This window comes from Anabas testudineus, chromosome 1 (assembly GCF_900324465.2).
Source record: "Anabas testudineus chromosome 1, fAnaTes1.2, whole genome shotgun sequence".
NCBI lineage: Eukaryota > Metazoa > Chordata > Actinopteri > Anabantiformes > Anabantidae > Anabas > Anabas testudineus.
The window spans coordinates 26,157,027-26,168,751 of NC_046610.1; the positions used below are offsets into that span (position 1 = coordinate 26,157,027).

The 11,725-nt window shown below is 40.2% G+C and overlaps 2 protein-coding genes across 2 annotated transcripts; one reads left to right on the top strand and one right to left on the bottom strand.

Moving 5' to 3' along the window:
- Positions 1 to 43: 43 nt before the first annotated feature.
- spcs3 (signal peptidase complex subunit 3) lies at positions 44 to 2,678 on the bottom strand. The gene is made up of 5 exons (XM_026359825.1): positions 2,404 to 2,678; positions 1,305 to 1,378; positions 921 to 997; positions 620 to 735; positions 44 to 315 (listed from the first exon to the last, which is right to left on the bottom strand). Exons 1-5 carry the CDS (start codon positions 2,544 to 2,546, stop codon positions 183 to 185), a joined length of 543 nt encoding a protein of 180 aa, XP_026215610.1. The 5' UTR covers positions 2,547 to 2,678; the 3' UTR covers positions 44 to 182.
- A 3,012-nt stretch (positions 2,679 to 5,690) lies between these two features.
- Positions 5,691 to 10,446, top strand: asb5b (ankyrin repeat and SOCS box containing 5b). The gene is made up of 7 exons (XM_026358752.1): positions 5,691 to 5,951; positions 7,670 to 7,749; positions 8,760 to 8,867; positions 8,957 to 9,110; positions 9,391 to 9,525; positions 9,691 to 9,882; positions 9,990 to 10,446. The coding sequence occupies exons 1-7, from the start codon at positions 5,831 to 5,833 to the stop codon at positions 10,118 to 10,120; spliced, it is 921 nt and encodes a 306-aa protein (XP_026214537.1). The 5' UTR covers positions 5,691 to 5,830; the 3' UTR covers positions 10,121 to 10,446.
- Positions 10,447 to 11,725: the final 1,279 nt, after the last annotated feature.

Below are 11,725 nucleotides of genomic sequence, written 5' to 3' on the forward strand. Positions count from 1 at the left end.
TTAGTGGTTGTTGTCATACTTTCAAAAAACTCAAAGACGCACATTCCAATCGAGACTTTTATTACAAACCAGAAATTCAAATACATGTCTGAAGTGACACCAGTGTATCGTGTGTGAGTTGTGGCTGTGGCCTTGCGCCTCTCCTGCTTCATCTGTGTGTTTGTTTCACCCTGACTGTCAGTCTAATAGCTCTTGGTGGTCTCATATGTGTCTGGGAAGGGCAGGCTGATGTGTCCGCTTCCAGCTACCAGCGGCAGGATTCCAGCGTTGGGAACAACGTTCCAGGACAGCATCAGTGTGATGTTCTTATTGGCTCTGGAGACGAGAGGTGGTTAGACAGCCAAACACGTAACAACACATGTACAAGTTAAAATGAAAACCACGCCTCTGGAGGAGCTTAATCAAGTCTGACAAAATAAGTAAATGAAAATAGTTTTGCACCATCATCGCGTTTTCTGTGTCCTCACTGAACAGCTTATTAAAATGTAGAAATGCAAGTTGATTTAGAGTTCAGTGTAAAGTACAGTGTGCAGCAAACATCCATCAGCCACAGCATTAAAAGTGCCAAATGCTGATAATGTGGTGACTGGTTGGTGTATACTGTATGTGGGCATCTAACCTGAGTCCATTCCCGTCATCGAAGAAGAAGTATTTGGACTTCATGTCTTTGAGGTTCAGTTTGGCGTTTTCCCCTCGACGAACGATCTTATCCCACAGCACCACCTGGTTCAGAGACTGAGATGCACACACAAAAAACCAGTCATTCATTCAGTGTAGATGTTTGGTGAGACAGCCTGGACAAATCTTCACAGCCATTTAAAGCACACTGCAAAAGATCCATTAGTTAAATTATGTTAATATGTTTACATATATCGTGTGTGTGTGTGTGTGTGTGTGTCAGCCTGCTGAATAGGACTTACGTTGCTCTTTGTGGAGTACTCCGCAGACAGGTAGAGAAAGAGCTGTTTTACATTCCAGTCAAATATCGGCTGCAAATGTAGCAAGTGTTAAAGAAGATCACCAGACACTTTCTCTGCAGGAAATGTAGCTGTTTACTGTCTTATCACACATATCGCATCAACATACACCAACAGTACAAACACACTCTTACCATTACTCTGGTTATTAGTGTCTGTTATACTCCTATTTGACGGATAGCTGTGCAATACTTTTTGGAGCTACATTTTCTGATCTGCATGATGCAATGGCGGACGTAAACAGGAAGTTGGATGTTGTTATGGATTCGATGACTGTAGCCTGCACTGCAGTACTGTGTCTTTGCGGAGAGGTAGTCTAAAGGATATCAGCTGAGATGTCAAAGGTGATGAAACCCAGATCACTGCGCTCTCTGGGCCCTGTGAAGTCATCAACGTTCTTCCTGTTAGAGAGAGACAGAAGAAAAGGGAAAGTTAACACCAAGTAAACTGAGTTTAATGTTTATGAAAACAGTGAATACTGAATGTCCAGAGCGTGGTAACCAAAGATAAAATACGTTAGTTTCAAACAATAAATGATCTCATGTAACAGAAATCAAAAATTGATCAAGACTCATCAGGTTAAGTACTGTTCAGTATCACGGTGATTAGGCAACATCTGTCAGTACTTTCACTAGTACAAAGTAAAAAGAAGGTATTAATACCAAATGCAGCCTACTTAGTTTTCCAACATCTAAACTAATATAGAGGTAAACACCCGGACTCCATTAGCAGCCCAGTGTGATGCTTTGCATGCACAGAATACGCTGATGTGTGATTTTAGAACTTGGGTCATGTTTTTAGGTTTTATTCAGTATCTAAACTATTCAGCAACAGTTTTCTGTAAATCCAAAGGGTCATATTAAAACAGAATTGTGTATAGTTAACTCGGCGTATTTAATGTTTCAACAACTAAGCAGATTAATAGCAGCCCCCAGTGAAATTCTATGTATGAGACTCAGGAACTTGACACTTCCTGATTCTTGAACTAATTCATAATTGACAGACGTGTTTCGATTTTAGAACATTAAGTATGCCGAATTAGCCATCAACAGTTCATATTTGCTTTGCACTATTTGAAATAATGACAATTATCACCAAATGTCTATGAAACTTCAGATATCTTTACAAACGTAATGATTCTCAAGGCAGTTCTGAAGTTTCTACAGGATCTCGCAATTACGAGTAAGTAAAAGTCATAATTACAAAATAAGAGCTGTGCCTCGATTCAGTGGGTATCAAAGAACATATTAGGCTGTGATGTCGGAGCGAACAACAGCAGAATGAGCTGCAGAATGAGCTGCAGGCTGACCATATGTACACAACCAGCATCAGTTAATGCATTTGGACGTTGAGGGCGGTAAAGCACCGGTAATAACTGCAGATAACATGGTACACACATGTAAACAGTTTATGCTAACAGCCTTACAGCATGACTTTCGAGACGTGGATGTTCACAGGAACTCTTCTGTCTTTGAAAGCTGTCGTGATGAAGCATCCGAAAGTTAAGGCCGCCATGACGCTCAGAGAAAAGGCGAACAAGGAGTTCGCTCTGGACAAAATTGTATTCATCTTTAAATAGTAGCTGGGCTACGGGAATAAGAAGGTTAACACTAACTTAAATAAATACGTATCACATTAGCTGTGTGCGGTTAGCTAACGTTAGCCTCTGTGTACAAAAAAGGAAGTGTTGAGTGTCGTAGCACGAACACGTACTTCCTGTTGTGGATTTTCAAACTAGTGCACCAGTGTCATTAATGTTGCATTATTTCTTCTCATCTAGAGTCCAGTAGAAGGAGTAGATCTGCACAACATGATTTATTGGATAGTATTTTGATAATTAAACATTGCTTCAGTAATTTGACTAGCCTTTTTATGATTCCTTAAACATAATGACTTGATGCTTTTCTTTGTTTCACACGATAGTATATTTAGCTTTTTAAATTTGCACTGTTGGTCAGCCAGATAAATTTTAGCCTTGGTCTGTGGGCTATATACTTGTCATTTTTCCTTTCGTCAGTAGTAATAAAATAATGATCTTTAACTGTATATACTGTGGAAAATATGATGGCGTTGTATATATAAATGCAGACCAAGACGTGTGGTTTCTAGTGTTTGCAACAAATATACATCACGATTCTCTAACATCAGATTTAGTTAGGCAACCCAAGAATGGAACTCACTGCCTAAGGTGTTTTTTTCTTTCACTTGACTCTGGGACAGTATTTACTTCCGGTGTTTGTCCTTTAACTTGACACAGCAGCAGGAAGCGGAAGAAATTTAAATAGGAGCGATGAGTAAGCGGAAGAAGAAAAAAAACTTTATTCATAACAGCTCCAATAACAAGATGGGGCATGTTTACACCGGTGTAATGCAAAACATATAGGATGATATGTAAGTATGATGGATGGAACTACACTCCCCGTTATGTTATAGATTTTAACGTAACCCTGAGTATTTTGTGTTACAGGGTTCCACATCCTACTCCCATAACAGCACTATTGCGTTGCTATCACTGCGATAATGGATGGCGCTCACCCCACTACACCCTAAGTATAAGTATAATCGACCACCTATATGACTGACCACCACTTGATGTGATATGACTTAACACTCTATATAACTACTCAAACACCCAAACGTAGATTAAGGGCTTCAAACAGGGAAAGTGGATCAGTGAGCTTGTTCAATCTGCCAACATTCATATGGGGACCAAAGGGACCTACATAGGTCCAGTGATGCCATGAACGCTGTGCAGGGGATTGTGGGATTTCTGACAAGGATGGCTCTTTGACAAAAAAGGACTACATGCATGCTGACATGTAACAAGTACATTTCTGTCTGTTCGATTTTTATACCTGTGCATTAGCCTACAGGTTATTCACTTATTATCCATACTCCAGTGTCTTTACTGGAAACATTTTTGTTGTTTTAGCAGTATTGTTGGTGAAGTCATCCAGGTGACGTAAACTGGACTTCTTTCTTGTTAGGTCGCAACGCGTCACTAGTCACTCAAGTAGCTTCTCCAGTCAGAGACCACAAATTTATGCTCCACGTTTGGTTTCGCTCCACCCCTTGGCCTGAATAGGCTAATCAGGTGAAACATTGGAAGCGGAGGTTGTGATGAGGTGATGTAATAGTCACTCCTCTACCATCCCCTCTTATCCCCTACAGTGCGTTGTTAGGTGTGTCAAACCTGGTGCAGGTATGAATTAGACCTCATCTTTCTGGGGATGGATGAAAGGGCCTCATGATAAATAGAAGACAAGAAAGAATCCAGTTGTCATGACTCAACTTCCAGATTTTAGCAGTATTATTACTGTATTTGTAACAGTTCTGTACTGCATAAGGTGTGTGCAGTCTATTAAAAAAAGGAAAATGAGCAAAAAGCTAAAAAAAATAGAAATAATAAATTTAAAATATTTGCAAATATTTCTTTATTTTTGTTTAAAAGGATATGCTAAAGCTCCTGTTTGTATGCTTACTTAATGTTGCTGCATGTTGTAAACATATTGATAATTTCATTGTGTTACTTTCACTTTGATAGTGCCTCATCTGTTTTATCAGTGTGATAGTTTTATCATTTTATGAAACATAGTAAAATGTATTTGTGCAGTTATTGATTGTCCTTTGCAAGTTTTACATTGACAACTAAATAAGCAATATTTTTAAAAAATACAGTAGTATACACTATAGTACAGTAGCACTGTAAAATAAATTACAGTAACATTTCAAAAGAAGTATTTTACTGTACTAATAATACTATAGTAACAATGGTAAAAAGTACAGTACTGTAATTTACCTTATAGTATGCTAAAATCTACTGCACTGTGTTTTTACTGTGCAGTGAAATTGGCTTATTTTAGTAATTGTTGCCAGTAAGTTACTGTTAATTTGACAATAAACACTTGACAGTGTTGTAATTACCTGTTTGATGCAGATTCAGGTTTGAAGTGGTTCAGGTTTGTGCGTAACAGAAGGTTAGATGCTACTACTATAGCGTTCCTGCATTTCTATGTGTCATCCCCAACCTAACTGTTCAATTCCTAACGCTGTCCTCTAAAATGACAAATACCATTTTAGTAATGTATGCTGACTGGACAAAAAAGTCACACACATTTTTTTGGACAGCTACTGGCTTTAATTACACCACACATTCTCCAAGGCATCATTAAATGTGTTTGTGTAATGTCACCACATGTATTATTAACCAGAGCTGCATTCATTTCTGGCCAAGATCTTGTACTGATGTTGTGTGGGATCAGATGATGTGTCGGGCCTCTTGATGCTTGAACTGTTAAAACCTGATGAATATTGGTATTGTCATCTTGGAATATGCCCATGTCATGATTGAAGAAAACGTGTATTGATGGAAAACCTTGGCCTTTCACTGCACTCAGGTAGTCAGCTGACCGTCCTGTGTTGCCAGCTGAAACATGTGAATCACTGCAGTATTCAGTGGAAGGCTCTTACCTATTAGCTTAGTGAGTTCATGTGGAGAGTGTGACCAGCCAATTAGAACTGAAAAGCATTTAACATGGGAATCAATAACTATATAACACCACAAATCATTTACAGAAATCACCAGCATAATACTTCATGACCGTTTAGCCTCCACTCTCCTTGTAGCTGTGTCTCTGGACCGCGCGTGCAGCTTCTTCTGCACCTCAAGTGCAAAAATAGCGTCTGGCTGACACGTGGGCGCGCACGTGAGCTGGTCGTGTGTGGCGGACACAACAACAACAAAGCCGTCTCCACCAATCACGTCGCTGTCCTGTCCTCAGCCTGCCTCGCGCTGCGCTGCTGGGTTCACTTCCTTCTTGGGCGGTAAGCGCGTGAAGTGGAGCCGCGGGAACATGCCCGAGGTTCCGGCCGGAGCTCCGATGGAGTCCCGGAAAAGAGGCGCTCTGCCCGGACTGCTCCCCGAACAAGGGCCGGAGAAAAAGAAGTCTTGCTGGGGTATTCTAACCAGCCAAGGTCGGTACTCTGCTCCAGTGACTGGTTCATTTTTGTTCATATAAAGATCTATAAGTGACACAGCGACGGAGCAAAATGACAAGTCATTTTCCAAATAGAGTTTATTCCTATTATTTTCAAAAAGTATATATTGACTTAAAATTGACATTAAAAATATGAATGCTATTGCTGCTAATACTACTACCATAATAATAATAATAATAATATATATTATTATTATTATTGATCATCAAATTACCTCAGGGGGTGAGGTGTTTGAGCTCTACAGCACCTTTCTGCTGTTTGTCTCCATCACTACTGTAAAAACTACAATTCACATCTGTTCATGTTTACATTTGTCATGAACAGCAGAGAAATGCTGTTCATGACTAATGAACGGTAACATTTAGCATTTTGTTCACTGACTCAGAGGAAGAAAAAGACAATACTTGAAACTGGGTGATGTACAGTATCTTATTATAGGACTGGTTAGGACTGGCACATCACAGCAAAAACACCTGGGTTCAAATCCAGGTCTTGGATTTGCATATTCTCCTTGTGTGGGTACTCGAGTTTCTCCCACAATTTAAAAACATGCGGTTAGGTTAGATTAGGTTAGGGTTAATTAATGACTCTATACTGCCCATAGGTGTGAATGGTTGTATATGTCAGCCTTGTGACAGACTGGTGACCTATCCATTTTGTACCCCGCCAAATGACAGCTGAGATGGCTCCAGCATTCCCATGCCTTAGGAAAAGTAGTTTAGGTAATGGATAAAGTCAAACAGCATGTAATGTCCCTGCTTTCACCACCCTAAGTAATATTCAATGTGCCTTCTTAACACTAGCTTGGCACGGTGACCTGTAGGTGCAAAACACAATTGTTATATGTTGTTCTGTGAAATCTTATGTTTTGCACCAAGGGCTCCTAAGGAGATCACAGATGTGGTGATTTAGGTAAGAAAAGTAGGAGGTGACGAGAAAGGAGGGATTCTAGTTTCTAAAATGGTTGCAGCCATGTACCACACAGAAGAGGCTGGTGACACAAATAATCACAGGCCATGTAAATATGGCTGCCTGCTTCTGCAAACATCCACTCTCAGCTGATTAAATGAGAATAAGATGACTGATACACATGTTTTACTTGGTAGCTAATGGGCTAGAGTCACTTAGTAGGAGTGAGTTAAGCAAATCGGTTAGTTTGTCAGGTTCAGTGATAAGATAGGATGCTCTGCCTGTGATAGAAGCAGCCAGTTTGTTATCCTGCTACTCCTTCACTGAGCTAGTAAGTTACTTTAGTTATTTTTAGTATTTGCAGTGAGCTGATGTCCAGTCTGACAGGCTACGTCAGGACAAGACAAAATCATTTTGCTTCTTCTTGATTCAAAATGTTCTTTATCAACCAGTGGCTGGATGTGCCAGTGGTAGATGGAACTGCGTTGCACTACATGTGGTGTGTACTAAGTGTTTCTGCTGCTACAGCTGTTGAAGAAGCTCAATACCTAAATATAACCACAGGGAGCAGTGCTGAAGTCGTGCTCTGTATTCTGTAATAGATATCTTCCCCCTCATCCATGTTATGTTAGCATTTCTTCACTTGTTAATAAGGAAATTCTGCAGACAAATTGTTAAGTCTGTGTGTTACTTTCATAAATGATGAGGATAAATTAAATATTTTGCTACACTTGGAAAGAAACCTATTTTTTCTTGTCTCTCGGTGTATGTATCTTTGTGACTAGGTTCCTGGGCAGATCGCTCACCTCTCCATGAAGCAGCTTCTCATGGTCGACTGCTTGTTTTGCACTCTTTGCTGGCCCAGGTAACACACACACACACAGTGTGCACAGGACGTATTGATGTTCTGTCACTTGTTAGATTGTCTTGCACTATGATTTTTGCAATCCATTGTTTATGTAGCAGTAAATCCTTTTAAAACTCTTGTTCAAAGTTTGAAAGGAGCTAACTGCATTTTATTGGAACTAGCTGTGCAGATCTAAAAGAGGCTGCAGTGGAGCTGAACCTGGACATGTAGCATCACATATTTCAGCTGATCGCTCTGTGTTATATTACCCTGCACAGGATCAGTTTGCATGTATAGAATGGCAGTAGTCCCTGCTTGTGCCTCTCGTGTGTTAAATACACTGGAATGAAACACATGCCTGATTCCAAAATCCTCACAGACTCTTCTCGGTGGTCTCATTAAAGAAATATTTATTTTTATCCTGAAAAAATCTAATTTTGATCTGTTTCTTGGGGATGTCAATTTATTCTCCACAAAAACATAGATAGTAACAGAAAATGATGTCATAATTCAAAGGAAGAAAATACATTTTAGCATTTACATTTTTCCTTATAATTATTATCATTATTTTCTCCAGCCAGGATTATTGATCATATTTTATGTACTTTCAAACATTGCGACTTTTGATCAAATCAAATCAGGTTACAGTTGGTAGACACAGCAGGCAAGTTTCCCACCTCTGGATCAGCTATGTGGCTAAAGATGTAAATGTTCTGCATTTATATAGCGCTTTTCTACCTAGCTGGTACTCAAAGCGCTTTACACTCTGCATCTCATTCACCCATTCACACACACACACACACTCACTGATGGCAGAGCTGCTATGCAGCTGACCTGACTCACCGGGGGCAACTTGGGGTTCAGTATCTTGCCCAAGGACACTTTGGCATGTGAGGTGGCAGCTGGGAATCAAACCACCAAGCCTGTGATTGGCAGACAACTGCTCTACCTATTGAGCCACAGCCACCCAGTGTCTATCACACAAAACTTCTTCAAAGTTTAAAGTCACATTGCTGTTTTTCTTTTAGGGATATCACGTTAACATTGTCACCATTGATCATGTGACTCCTCTCCACGAGGCCTGCCTGTCAGGACACGTAGCCTGTGTCAGAGCATTAATAAAAGCTGGTGCTAATGTAAGTATTCTTATTTACAAGCACTGTGATTAAACACGTGTGGTACTGAATACAGAGCCTGTATTGCTCATATGCACGTGTGTATCCAGGTAAATGCTACTACCATCGATGGTGTCACGCCTCTGTACAACTGCTGTGTCTCTGGGAGCGTCGGTTGCATGGAGCTATTGCTGCAGCATGGAGCATACACAAACACAGTACAAACACACTTCCCCTCGGCTCTGCATGAAGCCTGCAAGAGAGGTAAATATACATATGTAAGTAGCATACTGTGGCTGAGAAGGTCAGTATCCAGGTGTCGTATGTTTATATAGTAGTTGGACTAGTCTCTGTCAGTCTGTTATTATTATATCTTCAACTTTACATTACATTTAGATGGAATGACTAATTTCACTCCTGCATAATGGCTTTTTTAAAATTCGTGTCAGATTCAATCTTTAACTACAGTAGAGTAGAGAAGCTGTACTAATACACTTCAGAACTTTAGATTTGCACAGTTTCTTCATTGTGTGCGTGTGTACAGGTCACAGCCAGTGTGTGGAGTCCCTGCTGTCTCACGGAGCAGATCCAGACTACGAAGTGTCCCACTTGGGCTCCCCTCTTTATATGAGTTGTCTAAATCGGCACACAGCCTGCTCTAAGATATTGCTGCACAGAGGTAAGTCGCATTTCCACCTGTAACACATCTGCTATGATCTTTCTGACAGACAGAACACAGGCTTGGTTCTCGTTCACAAACAAGTTCTGAGCATTTTGACCAAAACAGAACCTAAAATTTCCATCTGCATTTTCTTCTGCTCCATCTTTTCCTAATCTCCTCCAGGAGCCAGTGTTAATGTAGGCAGGGAAAGTGACAGTCCTCTGCATGCAGCTGTCAGACAGGACTGTGCTGATCAGGTGGCAGTGTTACTAGACTATGGAGCTGATGTGAACCTCAGAGACAATAATAATCAGCGACCCCTTGTGCTGGCGCCTTCTGGTGGAAAAACACAGCAGCTGCTATTAGAGTTTGACGGTAATGCAATAACTTGCAGTGATTCTTAACACTGATGAATAGAACCACTTGAGATTCATTTGAGGTGTAGCACAGCTGTATAAGAAGCTCAATCTCTTTCTCTCTAGGTTCTCCAAGGAGTCTCTGCCAGTTGTGTCGTCTTCGGATAAGGAATCTTATTGGTCCATCCAGATTAAAGCAGCTCCCCCTCCTGCCCCTGCCTCCCCTGCTTACTCACTATCTGGAGCACACAGGATGATGGGCATGCATGCTGCTGGACATTTACAGTTAACAGTTACCTCTCTCAACTGTATTTTACTAGGATTTAATATTTTTTGCTGATTGACAGTGGCAGCTGATTCACACTTTGAACTCACTTAATATTCATAATTAATTCTCTAAATCACTATATGAAACCAGTAGCTGGATCCATCTCAACCTGTCATAACACTGTGTATTGACTTACCATTGCTGGATGACTCATTCAGATCACCCTGTTCAGTAAATGTACTAATTACCCAGTGTACAAATAAAATAATTGAATGAATTGAGTAAACATATGTAATAAAATAATTTAAAAAATGACTTGATGTATTAAATAAAATCTGAAAATAGTAAAAAAAAAATGGGGCAGTTTAGACATTTTTCCTTTGTTCTTTAAGTTGAGGATCATAACCCCCTAAACCACTAAATCAAATTACATGTGTACAGTGAAAGCTGTTGTTCATAGTCTTGTTCATAAAATAACAAAAACGTAACCTTATCGAGCACAATTTAATACAATGTTATTTGTATAGCTCCAACTCACAACAGATTTCATCTCAAGACACTTCTTAGTCTTACAAAATATATCTGTATAAAAAATTATAGAAAAACACCAAACTACCCCACTTGAGCAAACACTAGACAACAGTGGAGAGGAAAAACCCCAGCTGAACAAGGCTCAGGGTGGGCGGTAATTTGCCTTGACCAGTTGGGGTGAGTGGAAAGAGGAGAGGGAAAAGAACGGCAAGAACAAACAACAACAACAAGGAAAAACACTGGGAAGGTTGTTGAGACCAGTAACTGCATCCTGGAAATATACAGCTCCAAATCTGAGGATACCTGCAGAAAAGAGCAGAGAGAGGGAGACAGAGAGCAGGAAGCACAACTACGAGGGAGAGGAGACACAAAGTTAATGGCATGAAATGGTGGAGAGAAACCAGTGTAGAAGAAATGTGATCTCTCTTGCTAATTCCAGTCAGAACTATAGCTGCAGCATTTTAGATTAACTGGAGGATTTTTAAGGAGCTATTGGGACATCCTATTAATATTTAATTACAGTAATCCAGTCTAGAAGTTACAAATGCCTGGACTAGTTTTTCAGCATCACTTTGAGACAGGATGTAAGTAATATTCATCAGGTGGACAAGGCAGTACTAGAGATTTCTATTCTATGTATGAAGTAAAGGAGATATCCTGGTCAGAAATAGCTCAGAGATTCCTCACAGTATTACTTCAGGGCAATGTTATGTTTGTGGGGTGGCTGTGGTTCAATAGGTAGAGCAGTTGACTGCCAATCATAGGATTGGTGGTTCAATTCCCAGCTGCCATGTCACATGCCAAAGTGGAGAAAAAATTGTGTCCTTGGGCAAGATACTGAACCCCAAGTTGCCCCCAGTGAGTCAGGTCAGCTGCATAGCAGCTCTGCCATCTGTGTGTGTGTGTATGGGTGAATGAGACGCAGTGTAAAGCGCTTTGAGTACCAGCTAGGTAGAAAAGTGTTATATAAGTGCAGAACATTTACCATTTATGTCATCTAAGGTAACAATATGATTAGACAACAAACTGGAATCTATTCAATAGATAAGATTTAAACTAGCCT

Coding starts and splice junctions, on each gene's coding strand:
- spcs3 (XM_026359825.1), bottom strand. CDS start 2,546: ATGAATACAATTTTGTCCAGAGCGAACTCCTTGTTCGCCTTTTCTCTG. Junction 998..1,304: donor CACCTTTGACATCTCAGCTG/ATATCCTTTAGA, acceptor AACACTTGCTAC/ATTTGCAGCCGATATTTGAC. Junction 316..619: donor GATGACGGGAATGGACTCAG/GTTAGATGCCCA, acceptor TCTCGTCTCCAG/AGCCAATAAGAACATCACAC.
- asb5b (XM_026358752.1), top strand. CDS start 5,831: ATGCCCGAGGTTCCGGCCGGAGCTCCGATGGAGTCCCGGAAAAGAGGC. Junction 5,952..7,669: donor GGGTATTCTAACCAGCCAAG/GTCGGTACTCTG, acceptor CTTTGTGACTAG/GTTCCTGGGCAGATCGCTCA. Junction 9,883..9,989: donor GCTGCTATTAGAGTTTGACG/GTAATGCAATAA, acceptor CTTTCTCTCTAG/GTTCTCCAAGGAGTCTCTGC.